The sequence below is a fragment of the Procambarus clarkii genome, chromosome 13, assembly GCF_040958095.1.
Source record: "Procambarus clarkii isolate CNS0578487 chromosome 13, FALCON_Pclarkii_2.0, whole genome shotgun sequence".
Classification (NCBI taxonomy): domain Eukaryota; kingdom Metazoa; phylum Arthropoda; class Malacostraca; order Decapoda; family Cambaridae; genus Procambarus; species Procambarus clarkii.
The window spans coordinates 50,034,737-50,061,090 of record NC_091162.1 but is presented as its reverse complement, the minus strand read 5'-3'; the positions used below and the strand labels follow the sequence as shown (position 1 = coordinate 50,061,090).

The window sequence follows — 26,354 nt, the reverse complement described above, 5'->3', positions numbered from 1 at the left end:
CACCACAATATTCTACCACCACAATATTCAAACACCACCATATTCTACCACCATCATATTCTACCACCACCATATTCTACACCCACCATATTCTACACCCACCATATTCTACCAGCACCATATTCTACCACCACCATATTCTACCACCACCATATTCTACCACCACCATATTCTACACCCACCATATTCTACACCCACAATATTCTACCCCACCATATCACTTTCGCTCGGGGATGACGCAGCATTGCGTCATCCGTTTACTGGCGGTAATGCCGGGGATGACGCAGCATTGCGTCATCCACTTTAAAAATTCGCCAAAAATCAGGTTTTTATCCGATTTTTTGGGGACTGGTTTTAAAATGCGCGCCGATGTCTTCCCATTTTCTTTGTTGCGCCTAGTGGCCCTCAGGCGGCGCGGCACACGCCGTCGGCCCATTGTTTTCGCTCCACTGTTGTGACCGGTATCGCCTCCCCTCGCTTCTCAAACGTGTGAACATTTCGGCTATTTTCCGTGGCTATATTTCTTACTGCGGCTTCAGAAACTATCTACGCTTACTCCACGATGGATAGTGATCATGAACAAGGCCCTTCCAGGAAGAAAATTGCAAAAGAAAGGCGTGAAAAGCAGAAGCTGAGTAGTGTACAGGAGAAGTACAAGCATGTGAGACTAACTCCCTCAAAGTTTCAGGCTGTATTTGACGATTTGTCTGGGTCATCTAGTGATGAAACTGATGTTGGTATTGATACTGATGCAAGTAGTGAACATTTAGAAACAGAGACGGCCGATGAGGATTTTGAAAGTGATGAAAGTGAGGACAGTGAGGAGTCTGAGGTCGAGATTGCCACTCATGCACGGCGTGGTACTGGAGCTCGTGCTAGAGCCAGACATACCACACGTACCACACGTACCCCAGCACCAACAGATTCTGATGATGGATGGTGTAGTGACAATACTGCACCCTTTGTGGACAATTTTACAGGTACACCAGGCTTGACTGTTCCTGTACCTACCACTGTTCTTGGATTCATTCAACTCTTTCTGACACAAAAATTACTGAAATATATTGCCTATGAAACAAATTTATATGCTTCCCAAAATAAGGCAGGTACTGGGCAAAGTACAAAGCATAGATGGCAACCAGTGACAGTGAAGGAAATTGCTAGATATATGGGACTGACGATCTTGATGGGTATTTGCCCGTTGCCAAGACTTAGAATGTATTGGCAAACAGGCAGATTTTGGCACATACCTTGTTTCAACACCTTCATGACAGGTAAGCGATTTGAAATGATTGCTAAATATTTCCATGTTTATAACAATAAGTCCATACCACCAGGCCAAGGAGTTGACAAACTTATCAAAGTTCGCTCACTCATGCAATATCTCCTGAATAGATTCAAGAGAATATACATTCCCAATAAAAATTTGAGTTTGGATGAAGGGACAATGCCATGGCGTGGCCGTCTATGTTTCAAGACCTATAATCCCAATAAACCAGATAAATACGGAATAAAGCTCTACATGCTAGCTGAAGCCACCAGTGGCTACATTTATGATTTTGAAATCTATTCAGGAGTTGGGAAAAAGACGATTGACACAGTTATGGCCTTGATTGAACCACTGAAGGATAAAGGTTACCATTTATATATGGACAACTATTACAATTCGGTCAGATTGAGTGAGGCACTACTTCAAGTAGGGGTATACACCTGTGGTACCCTCAGACTGCAGCGTGGTGCACCTAAATCCCTTCAGATGCAAGCAAAGGGTAAAGTGCCAATAGATAAAACTTTATTCAAACGCAAAGACAATACTTTCATAATTTTGTGGAAAGATAAACGAATTGTTTCACTCATAACAAATTGCCACAATGCAGAAACACAACAGGTTCAACGCAGAAAACGAGTACGGAATCGTGATGGAACAACCTCAGTGCAGCAGGTAACTGTCAACAAGCCGAATGCAATCTGTGACTACAATACAAACATGAAAGGTGTTGATCACTTTGACCAAATGATCAAATATTATCACTTCACAAGGAAAACACACAAATGGACGAAGAAAATGACCTTTTATTTTGTGCAAATGGCTATCTACAATGCTTTTGTGATGTACAACTACTACACAACAGATAGAAAGAAACTGACATTACTCCATTTCCATGAACAAGTCATCGCTGCACTATTGTTCTATAAGTCTAGTAACTGGCCTGAGGAAGATGATGACATCCCACATGCTGCTGATGTCAATGCCACTGGAGCCAATGTTGCAACACCAGGACCATCAACACCCAGAGCTCCAACAGCAGGACCTTCAGGTGTGAGGCGCCCACTATTCACTTCACCTGTACCTGCAGACTTACCTTCATCATCTGAGTCAGGAGACGAGGCTGTGATTATCACTAGTGGTGCTTCTGCTGCAACAAGACCCCGTATTGTGGATAATCCAGACCGCCTCAAAAGAAACTTGTCCCATACCCAAGTAAAGATACAGAAACGTCTGAGGTGTCGTGTGTGCAAATTGTCGGGTAAAAGGAAGGACACACACTATAAGTGCAAGACGTGTGATGTGGCATTGTGTCCTGCACCATGCTACAGCAAATACCATCGAAAGAGAAAATTCTGGGCAGGTGGAGTGGATAAAACAAATGTTCAACCCATGTCATGTTCAACACACAACACTGAGGTGGTAAGTGCAAATTTTTTTATTATTTATTTATTTATTTTTTTTTGTTCATACTTTCCCGTATTGTACAGGCAATGTTGTTCTTCAATTGGCCCTTATATGCACATATCCATCTGAAGAATTCTATTAGGAACATTTTCATACCTAAATGAGCGCTGTAACACGAAAATTGAGATTACCACCAGGAAATAATACTAAACATATGTGGGCAGGAATTGGGAGTGTAGCTGGAAGGCGTCTGAGCACTCACTCACGGCTAACGCGTGGCCCGTCTTCAACTCGTCGGCGGTTGGAGCGTGACCAGGTTTTTTATTTTATATGTTAATATTCCTCTAGAGAATTCTATTACGAACCCATTGAGACCAAAATGAAAGACCTAGGACGAAAATTGAGGTGACCAGAGTGAAAATAGTGAAAACATTTTATCATGTTTGCGCGCTCCCGGGTAACTCGTTCGCACTTTCTCTGCTTGCTGCGGGTAATTAGCCGGGCTTTTGGAGTTTATATGCATTTAGTGCTGTAGAGAATTTTATTGCGAACACAATGATACCAAATTTAATCTCGTAGAACGAAAATTGAGGTGACAAAGTTGAAGAGAGTATACACTTTTCGGAATTGACGCGCGCTTCCATGACACGCTGGGGCCCATATCGCCCTGTGGAGGGGTGGCGCGCGGGGTGCGCGAAAGTGATATTCTACCCCACCATATTCTACCCAACCCGTCCTCTTAAAAAGAACGTCACTTTTGGCTGGTATGCGCGATATGGCTAAATTTGGACGTAATTTGAAATGAAATCGACTCACAAAAGTGACGTTCTGTTCCGTTTTCTATTTGAGTCGTCCGGCGTACGCGCATACCACTACCATATTCTACCACCACCATTTTCTACACCCACAATATTCTACCCCCACCATATTCTACCACTACCATATTCTAGCACCACCATATTCTACCACCACCATATTCTACAACTACCATATTCTACACCCACAATATTCTACCACCACCATATTCTACCACCACCATATTCTAACACCACCATATTCTACCACCACCATATGCTATACCACCACAATATTTTACTACCACAATATTCTTCACTCACAATATTCTACCACCACCATATTCTACACCCACAATATTCTACCCCCACCATATTCTACCACCACGATATTCTGCCACCACCCTATTCTACAACCACCATATTCTACCACCACCATATTCTATCACCACAATATTCTACACCCACAATATTCTACACCCACAATATTCTACCACCACCATATTCTACCACACTATATTCTACCAACACTATATTCAACCACCAACATATTCTACCACCACCATATTCTACCACCACCATATTCTACACCCACCATATTCTACCGCCAACATATTCTACCACCAACATATTCTACCATAACAATATTGTACAACTACAATATTATTCCACCACCTTATTCTACCACCACCACCATATTCTACCACCACCATTTTCTACCACCACCATATTCTACCACCACCATATTCTACCACCACCATATTCTACCACTACCATATTCTACCACTACCATATTCTACACCCACCATATTCTACCACCACCCTATTCTACAACCACCATATTCTACCACCACCATATTCTATCACCACAATATTCTACACCCACATTATTCTACCACCACCATATTCTACCAACACTATATTCAACCACCACCATATTCTACCACCACCATATTCTAAACCCACCATATTCTACACCCACCATATTCTACCACCACCATATTCTACCATAACAATATTGTACCACTACCATATTCTACACCCACAATATTCTACCACCACCATATTCTACCACTACCATATTCTACACCCACAATACTCTACCACCACCATATTCTACCACCTCCATATTCTACCACTACCATATTCTACACCCACAATATTCTACCACCACCATATTCTACCACCACCATATTCTACCATAACAATATTGTACAACTACCATATTATTCCACCACCATATTCTACCACCACCACCATATTCTACCACCACCATTTTCTACCACCACCATTTTCTACCACCACCATATTCTACCACCACCATATTCTACCACCACCATATTCTACCACTACCATATTCTACACCCACAATATTCTACCACCACCATATTCTACCACCACCATATTCAACCACTACCATATGCTACCACCACAATATTTTACTACCACAATATTCTTCACTCACAATATTCTACCACCACCATATTCTACCACCACCATATTCTACCACCACGGTATTCTGCCACCACCCTATTCTACAACCACCATATTCTACCACCACCATATTCTATCACCACAATATTCTACACCCACAATATTCTACACCCACAATATTCTACCACCACCATATTCTATCACACTATATTCTACCAACACTATATTCAACCACCACCATATTCTACCACCACCATATTCTACACCCACCATATTCTACACCCACCATATTCTACCACCACCATATTCTACCATAACAATATTGTACAACTACCATATTATTCCACCACCATATTCTACCACCACCACCATATTCTACCACCACCATTTTCTACCACCACCATTTTCTACCACCACCATATTCTACCACCACCATATTCTACCACTACCATATTCTACACCCACAATACTCTACCACCACCATATTCTACCACCTCCATATTCTACCACTACCATATGCTACCACCACAATATTTTACTACCACAATATTCTTCACTCACAATATTCTACCACCACCATATTCTACCACCACGATATTCTGCCACCACCCTATTCTACAACCACCATATTCTACCACCACCATATTCTATCACCACAATATTCTACACCCACAATATTCTACACCCACAATATTCTACCACCACCATATTCTATCACACTATATTCTACCAACACTACATTCAACCACCACCATATTCTTCCACCACCATATTCTACCATAACAATATTGTACAACTACCATATTATTCCACCACCATATTCTACCACCACCACCATATTCTACCACGACCATATGCTACCACCACAATATTTTACCACCACCACCATATTTTACATCCACCATATTCTATCACCACAATGTTCTACACCCACGATATTCTAGCACCACCATGTTCTACCACCACCAAATTCTACCACCACCATATTCTACCACAATATATTCTACCAACACTATATTCAACCACTACCATCTTCTACAACAACCGTATTATACCACCACCATATTCTGCCACCACCATATTCTACCACCACCATATTCTACCACCGCCATATTTTACCACCACCACATTCTACACCCACAATATTCTACACCCACAATATTCTACCCCCACCATATTCTACCCCCACCATATTCTACCACCACCATATTCTATATCCACCATATTCTACCACCACCATATTCTACACTCACTATATTCTACACCCACAATATTCTACCCCCACCATATTCTACCACCACCATATTCTACTACCACCATATTCTACCATAACAATATTCTACCATAACAATATTCTACCACTACCATATTATTCCACCACCACCATATGTTACCACCACAATATTCTACCACCACCACTATATTCTACCACCACCACCATATTCTACCACCAACATATGCTACCACCACAATATTTTACCACCACCACCATATTCTACCACCACCATATTCTGCCACCACCATATTCTACCATCACCATATTCTGCCACCACCATATTCTACCATCACCATATTCTGCCACCACTATATTCTACCACCACCATATTTTACCACCACCATATTTTACCACCACCATATTCTGCCACCACCATATTCTGCCACCACCATATTCTGCCACCACCATATTCTGCCACCACCATATTCTGCCACCACCATATTCTACCATCACAATATTCTACCACCACCATATTCTACCACCACCATATTCTACAACCACCATATTTTACCACCACCATATTCTGCCACCACCATATTCTGCCACCACCATATTCTACCATCACAATATTCTACCACCACCATATTCTACCACCACCATATTCTACAACCACCATATTTTACCATCACCATATTCTGCCACCACCATATTCTACCACCACCATATTCTGCAACCACCATATTCTACAACCACCATATTTTACCACCACCATATTCTACAACCACCATATTCTGACACCACCATATTCTACCATCACAATATTCTGCCACCACCATATTCTACCACCACCATATTCTACCACTACCATATTCTACCACCACCATAGTCTACCATCACAATATTCTACACCCACAATATTCTACCACCACCATATTCTGCCACCACAATATTCTACCACCACCATATTCTACCACCACCATATTCTACCACCACAATATTCTACCACCACCATATTCTACCATCACAATATTCTACCACCACCATATTCTATCACCACCATATTCTACCACCACCATATTCTACCACCACCATATTCTACCACCACCATATTCTACCACCACCATATTCTACCACCACCATATTCTGCCACCACCATATTCTGCCACCACCATATTCTGCCACCACCATATTCTGCCACCACCATATTCTACCACCACCATATTCTACCACCACCATATTCTACCACCACCATATTCTACCACCACCATATTCTGCCACCACCATATTCTGCCACCACAATATTCTACCACCACAATATTCTACCACCACCATATTCTACCACCACCATATTCTACCACCACCATATTCTACCACCACCATATTCTGCCACCACCATATTCTACCACCACCATATTCTACCACCACCATATTCTACCACCACCATATTCTACCACCACCCTATTCTGCCACCACCATATTCTACCACCACAATATTCTACCACCACCATATTATTGGGAGCAGCGCCAAGTATTAAGTTGAATAGGAAATAGTGTTTAAAAATAATCAGCGCTGCAGGCTGTGGAGGCTAGGCTGTGGAGGCCAGGCTGTGGAGGCCAGGCTGTGGAGGCCAGGCTGGGGTGAACAGGCTGAGGACGCCAGGCTGTGGAGACCAGGCTGTGGAGGCCAGGCTGGGGACGCCAGGCTGTGGAGGCCTGGCTGGGGACGCCAGGCTGTGGAGACCAGGCTGGGGAGGACATGCGTGGGAGGTCACACTAGAGAGGCAAAGCTGGGTAGATCAGGCTCGGAAAGCCTTGCTGGGGAGGCCAGGCTGGGGAGGACAGGCTTGGAAGGACATACTTTGGAGGGCAGGCTTGGGAGGCCAGGCTGGGAAGGGCAGGCTTGGGAGGCCAGGCTGGGGAGGCCAGGCTGGGGAGGCCAGGCGGGGGATGCCAGGCTGGGGAGGCCAGGCGGGGGAGGCCAGGCTGGGGAGGCCAGGCGGCGGAGGGCAGGCTGGGGAGGCCAGACTGGGGAGGACAGGCTGGGGAGGCCAGGCTTAGGTAGAATGACTTGGGAGGCCAGGCTTGGGGGGACAGGCTGAGGACGCCAAACTTGGTAGGCCAGGCAGGGGAGGCCAGGCTGGGTAGGACGGGCTTGGGAGGCCAGGCTGGGGAGGTCAGGCTGGGGAGGCCAGGCTGGGGAGGCCCCGTCAAGAAAAGGAAGGAGGGAATTTGATTCCCATTCAACTTTGAAATGGATGGAAGGAGCCAGACTGTTACGAGAGGAGAGGAAAGGATGGAAAAGACTAAGGTCATGAGGCCAGGAAGCAAAATGTTATCAACATAGCGAAGCCAGAGAGAGGGACGAGTATCAATAGAAGGAAGAAGAAGAAGAACAGTTTCGAAGTGTTCCACGTAGAGTTGGCAAGATCAGGGCAAAGAGGGAAACCCATATATGGTGTGTATGTGTATATATGTGTGTGTGTGTGTGTGTGTGTGTGTGTGTGTGTGTGTGTGTGTGTGTGTGTGTGTGTGTGTGTGTGTGTGTGTGTGTGTATATGTGTTTGTGTGTGTGTATGTGTTTGTGTGTGTGTATGTGTGTGTGTCTACTCACCTAATTGTACTCACCTAATTGTGCATGCGGGGGTTGAGCTTTGGCTCTTTGGTCCCGCCTCTCAGCTGTCAATCAACTGGTGTACAGATTCCTGAGCCTACTGGGCTCTATCATATCTACATTTGAAACTGTGTATGGAGTCAGCCTCCACCACATCACTTCCTAGTGCATTCCATTTATTAACTACTCTGACACTGAAAAAATTCTTTCAAACGTCTCTGTGGCTCATCTGGGTACTAAGTTTCCACCTGTGTCCCCTTGTTCGTGTCCCACCCGTGCTGAAGAGTTTGTCTTTGTCCACCCTGTCAATTCCCCTGAGAATTTTGTAGGTGGTTATCATGTCTCCCCTTACTCTTCTGTTTTCCAGGGATGTGAGGTTCAGCTCCTTTAGCCTTTCCTCGTAGCTCAATCCTCTCAGTTCCGGGACGGGCCTGGTGGCATACCGCTGAATCTTCTCTAACTTTGTCTTGTGTTTAACTAGGTATGGACTCCAGGCTGGAGCTGCATACTCCAGGATTGGTCTTACATAATTGGTATACAGGGTTCTGAAAGATTCCTTACACAAGTTTCTAAAGGCAGTTCTTATGTTGGCCAGTCTAGCATATGCTGCTGATGATATTCTTTTGATGTGGGCCTCTGGGGACAGGTTCGGTGTGATATCAACCCCCAGGTCTTTCTCTTCTTTTTGACTCTTGCAGGATTTCACCTCCCAGATGATACGTTGTGTTCAACCTCCTGCTCCCTTCGCCTAATTTCATCACCTTACACTTTCCCGAGTTGAACTTTAGCAGCCATTTTCTAGACCATTCCTTCAGTTTATCCAGGTCATCCTGTAGTCTCTGTCTATCTTCATCCGTGTTGATTCTTCTCATATTTTTTGCATCATCTGCAAACATTGAGAGGAATGAGTCTATACCCTCCGGAAGATCGTTCACATATATTAGAAACAGGATGGGTCCAAGTACTGATCCCTGTGGGACTCCGCTGGTGACATCTCACCACTCTGATGTCTCCCCCCTCCCTGTTACTCGCTGTTTCCAGTTGCTTAAGTACTCCCTTATCCACTGGAGCACCTTCCCTTTTGCTCCTGCCTGTTGCTCCAACTTTTTTAACAGCCTTTTATGGGGTACTGTGTCAAAGGCTTTTTGGCAATCCAGGAAAATGCAGTCGGCCCACCCTTCTCTTTCCTGCCTAATTTTTGTTGCCTGGTTATAAAATTCTATTAAACCTGTGAGGCACGATTTACCATCCCTGAACCCATGTTGGTGGTGCGTTACAAAGTTATTTCCCTCCAGATGCTCTACGAGCCTTTTCCTCACGATCTTCTCCATCACCTTGCATGGTATACAAGTTAAGGAAACTGGCTTGTAATTCAGTGCCTCTTGCCTGTCACCCTTTTTGTATATTGGGACCACGTTAGCTGTCTTCCAACTTTCTGGTAAGTCTCATGATTCCAGTGACCTGTTATACACCATAGAGAGTGGCACACTTAGTGCTTCTGCACTTTCCTTTAGTATCCATGGTGAGATTCTGTCAGGCCGAACAGCCTTTGTCATATCCAGCTCCAGCAGACACCTTTTGACCTCATCACTGGTGAGGTCAAATTCCTCCAAGGTTGCTTGGTTTGCCACCACCTCATTTAGTGCAGGGGCTTCTCCTTGTTCTATTGTGAAGACCTCCTGGAATCTCTTGTTGAGTTCTTCACACACCTCCTTGTCATTCTCTGTGTATCTGTTCTCTGCTTTTCGTAGCTTCATCACTTGTTCCTTCACTGCTGTTTTCCTCCTGATGTGGCTGTGGAGCAGCTTTGGTTGGGTCTTGGCTTTACTCGCGATGTCATTTTCAAACTGTCTCTCTGCTTCCCTCCTCACTCTGAGGTACTCATTTCTGGCCCTCTGGTATCTCTCCCTGCTCTCTGGTGTTCTGTTATTTCTGTAGTTTCTCCATGTTCTTTTACTCAGTTGCTTCGCTACCTTGCATTCCTGGTTGAACCATGGGTTTTTCTGTTGTTTTTCGTTTTTCTCCTTTTGGACGGGGATAAACCTGTCTGCAGCTTCCTGGCACTTCTGGGTGACAAAATCCATCATGACCTGCACATTTTTGTCTCTAAGTTCTGTTTCCCATGGTATTCCCCTGAGGAAGCTCCTCATCTCGTCATATTTTCCTCTTCGGTAATTCAGTCTTTTTCCCTCTACTCCCATCCTTGGATAGGTTATCCCTACCTCCACCAAGTACTCAAAAGTCAGTACACTGTGGTCACTCTTTCCTATGGGGACTTCAACTTTGACTTCCCTTATTTCTGACTCATTCAGGGTGAATATCAAGTCGAGTCTAGCTGGTTCATCATTGCCTCTCACTCTTGTGGGTTCCTTGACATGCTGGCTCAGAAAATTCCTTGTTGCCACTTCCAAGAGTTTAGCTCTCCACGTATCTGCACCACCATGTGGGTCCCCATTCTCCCAGTCTATCTTTCCATGGTTGAAATCGCCCATGATTAAGAGTCTGGAGCCATTCCTGCAGGCAATTGAAGCTGCTCTCTCTATTATATTAATGGTTGCCATGTTGTCCCTATCAAACTCCTGTCTAGGTCTTCTGTCATTTAGGGGAGGGTTGTAAATGACTGCCACTATTATCTTAGGTCCACCCATTGTTATAGTTCCTGTTATATAATCTCTGAATCCATCACAGCCCGGAATTTCCATCTCATCAAAACTCCAGTCCTTCCTTATCAGCAGGGCCACTCCTCCACCTCCTCTCCCTTCCCTCTTTTTCCTTACTATATAGTAGTCCTATGGAAACACAGCATCTGTTATGACTCCTGACAATTTTGTTTCCGTTAGTCCTATTACATCAGGGTTTTCTTCTTGCACCCTTTCTGTCAGTTCACTTGCTTTATTGGTAATCCCATCAATGTTTGAGTACATTACCTTGAAGCTCACTTTCTTATATCCAATTTCACCCTCACTCCCCACAAGTGTAGGAAGTTGTTCTATGGTCATTGCTACTTGGGTTGGCTCCTCCTCCTGTGAGGTAGTTTCCAGGGGTTCAGGGGGAGGTGGAGTGGGGGAAGGAGGGCTTAGGTCTTCCTCAGGCCTGCTTGAGGCAGGAAGAAGTCCTGGGGGTGAGAGAGCAGGGATTGCTTGGGGAAAGGGCACGCCCTCCTGCAGTGTAGTTGACAGGGGTTTGGAGGGAGATGGAGTGGGGGATAGAGGGCTTTGGTCTTGCTCAGGCCTGCTTGGGGCAGGGAGAAGACCAGGGGCTGGGAAAGCAGGGGCTACTTGGGGTAAGGGGAGGGGGAGGATTTGGGTTTCCTGATGGGCATTGTGCAGGGGCAAGGAAGGGTTTGTGCTGAAGGGTAGGGAGGGGCCCTATTGGGTGGTGGGTTGGGGTGTTGCATTCCCCCTGGGGTTCCTGGGTTGCTGGATTTGGGCTCCCCATTCCCCTCTGGGATTGCTGGGTTGGGGGCTGAGGTTCCCTGGCTCCCTTCCCTCTCCTTGCGCCTTTTCCTTGCATCTACTGCCCTTACTATCTCGTCTCTGGTCATGTCCCTCTGAACATATACCTCTTTGTAGTTCTTTGCATACCTCAATTTGCTCTTCTTTACTAGGATGTTCTCAATCTTGAATACTACCTTGATCAATCTCTTTTTGTCTCTGTTGTACTGGCCAATCCGGAAAAACTGGTTTATGTCTCGTTCATCCCCTTTCATTCCTATCTCCTTTAATATCCCTGCCACTTCAGCTTTGTCTTTATTCCTTGATTCCTCCCTTGTGGTGCCGTCTTGTTCCTTCACAACTACCACTACTACAGCTCTTTTCCTTTCCATTAGCTGGCTTGTGCATCTAGCTGCCTCCTGTGAGGTTACTGCTTTCATTACAACTTCCTTGACTGTGGACATTGCTCCTGGGCTCTTCAGCATTTCAGCAAAGGTTGGGCCAATTGTTGTGGTTCCTGCCATTGCTACATCTCCTGGTACCTGGGGGTTGGTCCCCTGGACCAGAGTCTGAGGAGGGCCTGTTTTTAGGCGTTTTATCTCCTCTTGCGCTTAGTTCTATCTGCAGCTTACATATAGTTTCCCTCAGGTCCTTTAATTCCCCACTGACTTCCTTCCATGCCATAGCCATCATCTCCATGAATGACTCGTCCAGTCCCTCTCCTCCAGCTTCATTCTGTTGTCTTACCATCCCGCTTGACCTGTGTGTGTGTGTGTGTGTGTGTGTATGTGTGTGTGTCTGTGTGTGCCTTTGTGTGCATGTGTGTGTGTGTGTTTATTGTGGGGCTGGCACGGTGGGGGGGTTGGGTTAACTGGTGGAGGGATGGAGGGAGAGGGAGTGAAAGGGAGAGGGGGAGTGAAGGGGAGTGAAAGAGAGTGAGGGAGATTGAGGAAGAGAGGGAAATAGGCAGAGCGGGAAGGGGGGGAAAAGGAAGGAGGACAATCAGGGGGGGTGAGGAATGGAGGGTCAGTCCCTGGGGTGAGGGGTGAGGTTGACGGTAGGCTGGTTTGTGCGTGCGTGTGTGTGTGTGTGTGTTTACACTGGCGTGTTATGGTGAAGTGGGGGGGGGGTAGGTCTAGTCAGTGGCGGTGTAATGTAACACACAGGTGTGAGAAAACTAGTACCAAACTGAGGCTCTTGATCTACTTTTTGTATTTTAATTAACTTATGTTCAAAGCTAATTACTATATATAAAAAACACTGTACACCTTGTATGACTGACTTTGAGAGGCACTCACCTCCAAGTAAGCATCCCACAGCACAATTAGGTGATTTATGAAGCGATGTCCGCCTTAATTGTTGACATCCCCGCCAGAGGTCCTCCCACGTGGTGGTCCAAGCTCTTCCCTTCTCAGGCCTCTGGTGCCACCGTCTTGCCACAATCTCGTTCTTTTTCAATTTTTTTCTCATCCAACGTTACAAGAATTCACTATGTTGCGTTATCACTGCGTTGCTGTACCCTTCATACGACCAAAAACTAAGTTTTGAGCTCACTGGTACGTAAGTGTGTGTGTGTGTGTGTGTGTATATACTCACCTATTTGTGCTTGCTGGGGTTGAGCTTTGGCTCTTTGGTTCCGCTGTAATGGGGGGTGGGGAAAATAGTTCTCTCTTGTCCATTATTCCACCCCTCAGTTAACTAACGAGGCCGAGGGAAACAGCTCCCTCTAGTCCGTTATCCCGTCCTCAGTTAGCTAACTATTCTAGAGCACTCTCAGAGTTCCTACGGCAGCCTCTCTCATACATCACCTTGTAACCTAGGTATTTGACTACCTAGGTGCTGGGACTACAAGGCGCCGTAACTTGATCAGCTACCCGAAACTCTAGAGAACTCTAGAATACATTTCACTGCCACAAACATATAAGAGAAACGAAAGGGAAAAGATGAGTAATGAAGTAATTAGTGAGGGTTTGGGGTGAGGGAGGTAGAGGTGGGAGAAGCGAGGAGGGTCGTCAGTTGAAAGTGAGAGTTTAGAGAGGGGTGGAGGGAGAGGAGTAGATAGGCAGAAGTAGAAGAGTAGATAGTAGAAGTAAAAGAGTAGAAGAAGGAAGACGAAATGCTGCCACCATCCATTCAAGACCATTTGTCCGTACCTACAAGACAAGGAATGGAACGTGTCTGTACCAAAAGATGTTATTACCATGTCATTATTAGTCTGTTCCAACTGTATCATGTACTCATTAACTCATGAGACCAGTAACCACAGAGGCTTTCTCACCTCAACTCAAAAACTCTAGGGAACAAAGTTAAAGACAATTTAAACAATAAATTCATCAATTATATTTTTCATGATAAGTATCATAATTTAAGCCATTTAATTTAATGTTCAAGATACAAAGTGCAAAGTGAGTCATAATCCAAGAATTCGACCTACAACCCTACAACTTGACTGCCAATGATCCTCACACAACATTTGTAAACACGACCAAGTCACCTTAATGTTCAACTCACCAAGTGTCTCCCTATAGCTGGATAGAGAGGAAGGGGGGGGGATGGTCTGTAGTTGACAGAGACGGTCCCGCCCCGCCGGCTGACAGCCTCCCTGGCTAGGCTGTCTTCTCCTCTGCTCTGCTGGCTGGCTCCTATTGCTTTTTGTATGCTCTGCTCTCCGAGTATATATTGGAGAACCTAGTAACTAACTCCGCCCACAAGTAGATAGCCTCAGGCACTCAGGTCTCTTGTCTGTCACGCTTTTTGTGTATTGGGACTACATTAGCCGTCTTCCATATATTTGGTAGGTCTCTCGTTTCTTGTGACCTACTATACACTTTGACAAGTGGCAAGCAAAGTGCTTCTGCACACTCTTTTAATACCAATGGTGAGATTCCACATGCGCCAACAGCCTTTCTCACGTCAAAATCCAACAGATGCCTCTTGACCTCATCTCTTGTAATTCCGAGCCCTTCTAAGGCCGCCCGGTTTACTGCACCTCTCCTAGGACAGTAACCTCGCCTCGTTCTATTGTGAAGACCTCCTGGAACCTCTTGTTGAGTTCTTCACATACCTCTTTGTTATTCTATGTTCACCTGTCCTCACCCGTTTAATCACCTGTTAATCACTGTTGTTTTCCTCCTTATGTGACTGTGGAGTTGTTTGGTTCGTTCTGGGCTTTATTAGCTATATCATTTTCAAACATTTTCTCAGCTTCTCTTCTCACACTAACGTTCCTGGTTCTTTGCACAATTTCTCTGCTTTCTGATCATCTGTTATTTCGAAAATTCCTACATGCCATTTTGTTCAGTTCCTTTGCTTCCATATATGCCCTATTAAACCATGGTTTATTGTTTTGCTTCTCGGTTTTTTCCTTTTGGTCCGGGATAAACCTGTTTACTGCCTCCTGACACTTCTGGGTGGCATAGTCCATTATGTTTTGTACGGACTTAGTTCTGAGTTCTGTCTCCTGGTATATCCCTTAGGAATTTTCTCATCTTATAAATTCCCTTTCAGTACGCCAGCCATTTTATTTCCTATTTTTTTTTTTGGGGGGGGGGGGGATGGGGGAGATAAATCTTAGCTCTACCAGGTACTCAAAGATTAATACACTGTGATCACTCATTCCCAAGGATGTTTCCAACTTAACTTATATCCGACTCATTTAGGGTAAATATCAGATCAAGCATGGTTGGTTCATCCTCTCTTCTCATTCTTGTCGGTCCCTTGATGTGTTGGCTTAGAAAGTTTCTTGTTGCCACGTCCAGCAGCTTAGCTCTCCATGTGGGTCTCTGTTCTGTCAATCTATCTCTCCGTGGTTGAAGTCTCCCTTGATTAGTAGTCTGGATCCGTTCCTGATGGCGACAGAAGCTGCTCTCTGTATTATATTAATAGTGGCCATGTGGTTTCTACCATATTCCTGTCTGGGTCTTCTGTCGTTTGGTGGGGGGGTTATATATGACCACTACTATAATTATTTTCCTCCAATTGCTATGGTACCTGTTATGCAGTCACTGAAATCTTCACAGCCCTGAATAACCATCTCCTTAAAACTTCAGTATTTTCTTATCAGCAGAGCTACACCACCTCCTCCTCTTCCTTCTCTCTTTCCTCACTACATAGTAGTCCTGTGGAAACATTGCATTTGTTATGGTTTTCATCAGCTTTCCTTCTGTGAGTGCTATTATGTCTGGGTTTTCTTCTAGTGCCCATTCTCCAAGTTCGCTTGTTTTATTTATAATACCATCTATGTCAGTGTACATTGCCTTGAAGCTCACTTTCTTCTGTTCATTCTCATGTTCCATTCTTGGTGAGCGTTCTGCTGATGGAGGAAGTTGTTCCATTGGTGTGAGGATTTGTGAGGTGGTTAAAAGGGTCCCGGAGGATACTTGGTGAGGGATGGGGGGGAGGGTCAAGGGAAGGTGGGATAGGGAGGGAATGGGGTAAGGAGGGAGGAGAGACATAGAGGATATGGAGTGAGGAGGAGGGGGGGATAGGGAGGGTATGGGATGAAGGGAAAGCGGGGACAGGGAGGGAAAGGGGAAGGGGGAACATGGTTGGAATGGGGTAGGGATGACAGGGTCAGTTCTGGGTGAGGGGTCTCACATCAAGGGTATTTGAGCTGGTTGTGGATTTTAAAACCCAAAAATGATCTCTGATCATTGCACCAGACTGTTACTTGCATACAGGTGGACAGCGTTCTCAATACCTCCCAGACAGAAATAAACAGCCAACCTCGGCAGCCACTCTCCCGCTACCGTCGGTTGACCAGCAATGGACACTTAGGTGCTTGTAATTTACCCAGGAGAGTACTCTGTATGCATCTTGATCTTGGGGAGTGGTTCAGCGTCACCTACTTAGCGGTGTGGCTCCCAAACTGGCCTCGTTGTCTTGTGTACACACACCCTACTCGAGCTGCCATGACTCCCCACTCTCTCCTTGTTTGGAATGATCTCCTAAATACCCCTTTTGTGAATTAGTGTCTACTGTCACATATCTGCAGCCATGACCATCTTTCTTTCTCTCCCTTTCTGGGAAACCTCACCAGCACAAGGGCAAAAGCCACCTAACATTTATTATACAAAGAAAACGTACATAATTCATGACATATAAAATTGAACATCACCATACAACGGTCTAAGCTGCTACAACCCAGTAGCGCTCCAAATCATATCCTGGCTTCACCAGCTCTCCATAGCAAGTGGCTGCACAACTCTGGGCTTTCCACTTACTACTCCCTCACTGTTTGAGGCGGAAATCCTGTCTCAACATTACTGTATCCTCAACCCTAAAATTATATGAAACTCTGTTTGAGGATGAAATACTTGAAACATCTATATATACATAAGTACCCCCCATCAAAAGAAGAAACCCGGGAGAAAGTCTTAACCCCGGGGGGGGGGGGGTTAAGACTTTCCCTGCCTGGGGCCAGGAGCACCACACCATGCTCCGGGTGGGGGTTAAGACTTACCCCGCCCTGGGCCAGGAGCACCACACCATGCTCCGGGCGGGGGTTAAGACTTTTCCTGCCTGGGGCCAGGAGAACCAGACCATGCTCCGGGTGAGTGTTAAGACTTACCCCGCTCTGAGGCAAGAGCCCCACACCATGCTCCGGGATTAGGTTATGTCTTACCCCATCCTGGGCCAGTAGCACTACACATGCTCCTGCCAGTGGGTTAAGGCTTATCCCGCCCTAGGGCCAGGGGCATCATAGCATGCTCCAGGCAGTGGTTAAGACTTACTCTGCCCTTGGGTCAGAACCACCACATCTTGCTTTGGGAGGGGATTAAGACGTACCCATATATGGGGCCAGTAGCACTACACCATGTTCAGGGTGGGTGTTAAGACTTACCAAGCTCTCGGGCCAGGGGCACCAAACCATTCTCTGGAAGGTGGTTAAGACTTACTTCGCCCTGGGCCACAGCACCACACTATGTGTGAGATTTTTTTCTACGCCTACCTCCCTTAGGAGGTGGACTACAAGTTTAAAGGCTGCTCACGGCAGTTAAGCATGAGTCCAATAGAAAAAGGAAAAGCAGGAGCAAACCGCCAGGCCTCCACCAGTAGGGGGGTGAAAACCTGTCCACAATAGGCCGCTGGCTCCTCCTAGTTAAACAGGACGTTAAAACTAATAAAGGGTAACCGACGGGTTCTCACAATCAAATATTTATATATGATGTGGCGCTATGAATTGGAATTCGATTTCCCAATGACAGCCGTCATATCAAGATCACATCAACATTTAATCGTATAAAGCAGAACATGGGTGGAAAAGAATGGTTGAAGGGTTGACATCAAAGACCGTTTTCTATAACATAACAATTTATAGATAACAAGAGACTAACTACTACGTTACCGAGTTTACGTTACGTTAATGTCCATCCAGTGGCACGATAACAAACAGCTAAATAGCAACCCTTGCTGTGCGGCTGCATACTGAACTAACCTGAACACAGTTGTGCCCACTGATGACGCAATATTGCAAATAAAAAAAAAATATCACAGACTAAGTTATACCACAGCGAATGGTTACGTTATTGTCCATCCAGTGGCAATTACAACACAGCTATTCAACAGCCCCTCGAGAAATGACAGCAGGCTCCATCCTGCTGACACTTCGTGCTGACAAGTGAACTAACTGAACAATGATGCCCACTGAAGACACAAGCATGCAATCAATAGTGTCATGGCTTCCCTGACAGCTACTCTAATCACAAGCTTAAGGGTCCTCCTTCCAAACAGGAGTGACCCCCGTAACTAGGCGGGTAGTCCAACAGTGACTCCCCCTATCACAACCTAATGTGAACACTCGTTGCAACTCCCTACAAGAAGCTGCACTGTAAACAGTAAAAAAGTCAGACAAGGTGGGATTCTAGGACACAGCTCCAGTAATCCCGAAGTTACTCTACTCTCATCACCCGACGATAAACAAAAGAAATTGCCTTAATCAATTACCAAACTGATTATGTGATTAATTACGTTAATTGACTAATCACAGCAGTCAGCAACAAAGTACTACGGTAATCACAAACAATTGTCTCTCATAGACAACAACATGATGGTACTCTACGTTAATCATCAACACATGACATCTTGTTAACAATAACTCAAAACTCTCTTATATTACATCACACTTGACTCCTTGCAAGTATTCAGTGAGTAATTCTTAATTAAGGTGAAACGGACCACTAATTACATCCCCATTGAGTTACGATGACTAAGCCTACCCTAACTTGGTAGCTTCTAAACAGTCTGTGTCAAAAATTTACTTTACTGAGCGTTAATTACCCTAATTAACTCCGAGCAATTAATTAACTGTCACCAGAACCGATAATTAATCATACATAAATACGTCTCACTCCGCACTACCTAAGCAAGTCTCATCAAACACTGTGAATTCACGGGAAATGAGTTAATTACCCTAATTAACATGAGTGCAATTAATCCACTGTCCTCAGACAGGATATGATTATTATATCCAGTTATGCTAGCCCCATGACCTCGCTTTACCGAGTCATCTGAGTCCTCAAGACTCCAGACGTTAATTACTCTACTAATTATCATGAGCCACTAATTGCTATACCCCCGAAAGGTAATTAGTCCCGAGCAAATTACGTTAACACAAATACTGACAGACTCTGACAGATCCTCTCTCACTACGTGAATTCATGATGAGAAGGCTAATTACATAATTAGCTAGAGTGGTCAATTAGTTGTCACACGGACAATTAATTGCACCCGAGACGTATCTCACTCAAGCTCAACACTGTTCTCTCATAACAGCTCTCACTCACTCAACAATAAGTGTGCACCCCTTATCCAGTTAATTACCCCAATTATTAACTCACTGAATCCTTAAGTCCTCAACACAACTTAAAGAAACAAAGTAACCCCAGTGTTACATAGGTCACACTCCAAATGCATGCAACAACACAAATGCACTGCCCACATACGGTTGCAGCTACTGCAACTCGTTAATTACTATGACCACACAGTAATGACACACGGTTGTGCAACAACAAGAGTATACCAATATTACTGCCCCCCTTATCTTGCAACCGTTGCAAAGGACTACTGTGAGCACACACTTACCTCAGCAAGGCAATTAACAAATCAATTGCCTGCTCTCATTTAGTACTGTGAATTCCCCTGAATAATCATAGAGGTCCCTTAAACCCTCAACACAGCTCCTAGGGTAGTAATATCGTAAACCTGATAACAACACTGCACAAACCTAACTTTTTCGGCTTCCAAACCTAACCTAACCTATAAAGATAGATTAGGTTAGGTTAGGTAGGGTTGGTTAGGTTCGGTCATATATCTACGTTAATTTTAACTCCAATAAAAAAAATTGACCTCATACATAATGAAATGGGTAGCTTCATCATTTCATAAGAAAAAAATTAGAGAAAATATATTAATTCAGGAAAACTTGGCTTATTAGGCAAATTGGGCCTTGCATAGTAGGCTGAGAAGTTCGTTCTGGCTACTAGGTACGACATTGTCACACATATATATATATATATATATATATATATATATATATATATATATATATATATATATATATATATATATATTTAATAATGAAGAATTTAAGAATATTGATTCGATTGGTCTTAAGCTTTGTTACCCACTGAATTTTTTGGAAGTTTGTCGTAACAAAGCTCGTCGTACATATTATAATAATGTATGTAGTGAAAGGATTCGCCCAAAGAATGTGTTATGTTTACCATATTTCTCTGGGTTTGAGAATATTGTCAAGGCCTTGAAACTTTTTAATATATATATATATATATATATATATATATATATATATATATATATATATATATATATATATGTCGTACCTAATAGCCAGAACGCACTTCTCAGCCAACTATGCAAGGCCCGATTTGCCTAATAAGCCAAGTTTTCCTGAATTAATATATTTTTTCTAATTTTTTCCTTATGAAGTGATATAGCTACCCATTTCATTATGTATGAGGTCAATTTTTTTTTATTGAAGTTAAAATTAACGTAGATATATGACCGAACCTAACCAACCCTACCTAACCTAACCTAACCTATCTCTATCGGTTAGGTTAAGATAGGTAGCAGAAAAAGTTAGGTTAGGTTAGGTTAGGTAGGTTAGGTAGTAGAAAAAACATTAATTCATGAAAACTTGGCTTATTAGGCAAATTGGGCCATGCATAGTTGGCTGAGAAGTGCGTTCTGGCTATTAGGTACGACATATATATATATATATATATATATATATATATATATATATATATATATATATATATATATATATATATATAATGTATATATATATTTAGAGAGAGAGAGAGAGAGGCCTAGGGGACGGACGTGTGGCGGAGGAGCTGCTGCCTTCTCAGCCATTACCCTGAGACATCTTGACCTCACCGTACCAAGACTCAACCATATTCACCGTGAATACACCAAGCAGACGTGGGAGTGGCCGGAAGTGCCTACGGTGTACCATCTATGTGAAAACTTATCAAAACAGGTGGGTTGGCAGTGTGGAGTGATGGAGGCTGGAATGAGGGGCCATGATGGACCCTGCAGGCCTCCCATAGTGAGGGGAGGTGGGGGGCAAGTGAGGGGTATTGTGTGGTCAGGAGAGAGAGGTGGGGGTTACCCGTGTGCCAAATAGTGTTTTGTGTTTTTCTTTTTTGAAAGTTTTGTTGAACAAGTTACGTTGTCAGCGATAATTGGCGCAACATATCTATCATATTGTGAGTACATCACACGTGCAGTGAGTCAGATTACAAGTGTGTGATTCATTCATTATTGTGCAGTGATATACGGGGGAATTATACCTGTGTTAGTGTCACCCTGTCCCCCGCCCCCACACTGCGCCTAGGCCGGGAAGTACCTGCAGCTCTCCCCCTCTTACCCACCCCACCACGTCGCCTCCCCACCCACGAGGCCACCTTGCCACCCTCCCATAGGGCCCGGGAGGCGCCCATGTGTGTCTACGCCACCCACTCACCCAATGTATACCCACATATTGTGTAGTGGGTGTATACCCACACTTCGTATAGAGGTGGTATATGTATTACCACTCGTCTGAGTAGTAAGAGCCACGGCCAGCTGATCATTCCCCCAGCCTCCAACCGCCGCCCACCCTCCAGTCTCCACCCGCCGCCCAGCGCCCGCCCATGTCGCAGCTCTCAACAGACAGCCAGGTTTCTCCAAGCCAAGATGAGCCATCAAGCAGGGGTAGACAAGGCAGATGTCAGACATGTGACCGGGTATGTTATATCCGGTTGAGTGACGATAATGTGCGCCTTCATTACTATAACAGAGCCAGGTGTTTGGGTTCTGGGCGCCCTCCCAGGGAGAACACCAATCAACAGCCCACACCGCCCGTAAGGCAAAACACCGCCCAGACCTTCATTCCCACAGAAAACTTATTAGAAGCTATCAAAGCAACATCAGCCAGAACCTTGCAACACATCCCTAAACAGCCCGCCCCCATGCTGCAGCCAAATTATCTGCCCTCCTGAGAAAGGTCAACGACTCTCCTGGAACGACCCAAGCATGGCACAACCTCCTACTGTTTGGCAACATATGTCTAGCCACCCCTGCAAGGAGAGACAAGACCTTAGCTGCCTCGGTCATCAAAGCTATAAATGATTTTCCCAGGGAGGACAACCAGGTGCGCCTTCCCACTCGCGCGAGAAACACCCACGGCAGGAAGAGCAACAGTGCCATATCCGAGACATCAAAAATCAGAACATCAGTCACCAAGAAAATAGAAGAAGGAAATACTATTGGCGCAATAAGAGTCATCACCAATGAGGACTCAATTGCCGACAGAGATGCCGCAACAGCTCAAGCCCTAAGGGAGAAACACCCACCCAGGGCTCCGCGTGAGGACGACATTGTACAAGTGGGGGCTACCGGAGCAGAACCTCTCTGGGTGGCTGAATCTGTGGTCCATAAAGCAGCCATGTCCTTCCCTACAGGATCAGCAGGTGGGTTCACAGGACTAAAACCCAACCACCACAAGCAAATGCTCAACCCTGCACTGGGTGACATTGCAAAGAACCTCTTGGTGGAACTAACCAGATTCACCAACACATGTCTAGCTGGCAACATACCAGCGACCATAAGACCTATCATTTTTGGAGCATCTCTCTGTGCTCTAAAGAAAAAGGATGGAGGGATCAGGCCAATAGCTGTGGGCAATTCTCTCCGGCGTCTCGTCGCAAAGGCAGCTAGTTAGTGATGCAGCGGCCAACATGCTGAAGCCAAAACAGCTCGGGTTCGGCATTCCACAAGGGTGTGAGGCGGCAGCCCATGCAGCTCGAGCCTTCATCGCCAACATCACAGACGAAAAGGCCCTTATCAAGCTAGATTTCAAAAATGCCTTCAATTTGGTGCGGAGGGATGCTGTCTCCGTGCGGTTCATAGTCATTTCCCTTCCCTCTACCCTTTTGTACATTCATGCTACAGTATGGACCTTAAGCTACTTTTTGGCGAACATGAAATTGACTCGCGAGAAGGCGTCCAACAGGGTGACCCCCTTGCTCCTCTCCTTTTCTGCTTAGTCATCAAACAAATCACAGAGGTCCTGTCCAGTGAGCTTAACGTCTGGTTCTTGGATGATGGTACCCTAGCTGGTTCCCAAGACTCCCTCTTGGAGGACATCAGAAAAATCCAGGAGCAAGGTGCAGTTTAGGCCTCACCCTGAACCCTTCTAAATGTGAAATAATATGTTCCAACCAGGGCATCGTAGAGAGAATAGAGGGTCTTCTGCCAAATATCCATAAAACTAAACCTGAAGACAGCACACTCCTAGGAGCTCCCCTGGGGTTGAAAGCCATCGATTAGGTCCTTGATAAGAAAATCGCCGACCTTAAGAGGATGGATGGGAGGATTGAGGATTTTGATGCTCATGATGCACTCTACCTCATCACCAGATGTCTGTCCCTCACCAGGTTAACCTACTTTCTGAGGTGTTCACCATCTTACAGTAGCCAAAAACTAAGTGAGTATGACCGGTTACTGAAATCAATGCTAGAAAACGCCCTTAACCTTTCTCTTGATGACCTACAGTGGAAACAAGCCTCTCTTCCCATAAGACTTGGGGGCCTCGGAGTTCGAAAAGCAACGCAAATCACTGTTCTAGCCTTCCTGTCCTCCTTATCAGCATCCGACGACCTTGTGAAGGAAATTCTACCTGCCCACTTACATCAGCTGGCAGGTGTACATGATCACAATTTTACACGCAGTGCCACAGAGTGAGCCTCTCGTGCAGGCCCATCACCTCAACCACTATCCCCAAAAGCCCACAAGCAATCCAGCTGGGATGGCCTCATTGTAGACCAAGTTGCTGCAGAGTGCCTGGGTGCTGCAACAACACAGCACGACATTGCTCGCCTCACAGCAGTAGCAGCCCCACATGCAGGGGATTTCCTGTTAGCAACCCCAATGTCGGCAACTGACACGCGTCTCACACCACATGCCCTCCGAATTGCTGTGGCCCATCGCCTTGCTGCCCCAATCCACACCAGATATAGGTGTATTTGCGGCGAGGTGGTGGCTGACAGGTACGGCCACCATGGCCTACTCTTCCAAAGCACAGGAGGATGGCACTCGAGGCACAGTGAAGTTAACGACATCATCAAGAGGAGCCTCACCACAGCTGGATGCCCAGCTGAAAGAGAGCCCCATTACCTAACGCCTCGTAACTCTGATGCTCTTATTAGTCGCCCAGATGGTATCACAGTGAACCCCTGGAAGAATGGCAAGCAGTTGGTATGGGACTACACGTGCGTATCAACCCTGGCTAACACCTACATTAACCTCAGTGTTGCACAACCAGGTGGCGCTGCCACCCACAGGGATGCAGCCAAATTCCGTAAGTATAGAGAACTGGATCACCACTACAATTTTGTCCCCAATGCTTCTGAGACACTCGGCGCCTGGGGTAAAAGTGTTACCAGATTTTTGAAGGAACTGGGTTCTAGGCTCATTGAAACAACAAGGGACCCTAGAGCTGCCAGCTTTCTTTTCCAGCGCCTTAGCGTGGCGATACAGAGGGGAAATGCGCACTGCATCCAGGGTTCCTGCCCGCCATCTGAGGAGCTGGAGGAACTCGACAACCTATGTTAACCATCTTTGTAACCTATATATAACTCCTTTTTTGTAACAAGGTTCAAATAAAGCAAATATATATGTGTACATACAAAAGAATGGGGGTGGTAGGAGAAGATAATTTTAGTGTTCAGTGAGAGACCACAAGGTCTCCTCTGAATACTTTTTATTTTCTTCTCCGAGGCTATGGGTCCCCACATTGGCACCAGAGGTGGTAAACTCACAAATTTTATTATATATATATATATATATATATATATATATATATATATATATATATATATATATATATATATATATATATATATATATATATATATATATATATATATATATTGGTGTATACTGGCAGCAGGTTTTCTTTCAAACATGTTTCATTGAATATGACCGCATATTCTGTATTTATTATTTTCTGGTTTAGGGCTTCTATCCCTCTAACTATTTTCTTAGCATCAGGGCTTAATTGAAATAGGAGTTCTCCAAAACTCATTTTCGTACTTTTAAGGTGAAGAAAAGAAGTGATTTACTATAGAGTGTATTACACTTATTTGTATAATTTGCACGACGTTTCGAACCTCCATGGTTCATTCTCAAGTGAACAGATCTTACAATACTAGTTGATTTTATACCCGCATTAGGTCAGGTGATAATACAATGAAGGTGAAAACATGGGGGGATACATAAGGGATAAACATAGGGGCTGCTGAAGGCTTATTGGCCCATACGAGGCATCTCCTATCTAAACACAAAGATTAATCCAGTGTAATTGGCCTGTTATGTTGGACATTGTCTTCTGTGTTGGCATCGATATGTTCTTGTCTTGTCCTTACTCTCATGGTGGGTAGAGTAAATAGTTCCGTGATTTGGGTGTTCATGGTAGGTCGCTCTATTCTTATGTGAATTGCCTCAAGAATTTGTAATCTTCTTGAATCTTGGGTTTTGTCTATTATGCAAGTATTCTTGTTCAACATTTCTCTTGTTAGAGTAATGTCATGGGCTTGTCTCATGTGATTCCTAGGGGCACCAGATTGAAGATGGCAAAGATGCCATCTTCAAGTTGAAGATGCCATCTTCAATCTGGTGCCCCTAG

At 44.9% G+C, this 26,354-nt stretch overlaps 1 protein-coding gene across 1 annotated transcript; it reads left to right on the top strand.

The window, feature by feature from the left end:
• Positions 1-562: 562 nt before the first annotated feature.
• On the top strand, positions 563-26,354 carry LOC138364492 (piggyBac transposable element-derived protein 4-like). The gene is made up of 3 exons (XM_069324137.1): positions 563-1,994; positions 2,133-2,689; positions 26,283-26,354. Exons 1-3 carry the CDS (start codon positions 563-565, stop codon positions 26,352-26,354), a joined length of 2,061 nt encoding a protein of 686 aa, XP_069180238.1.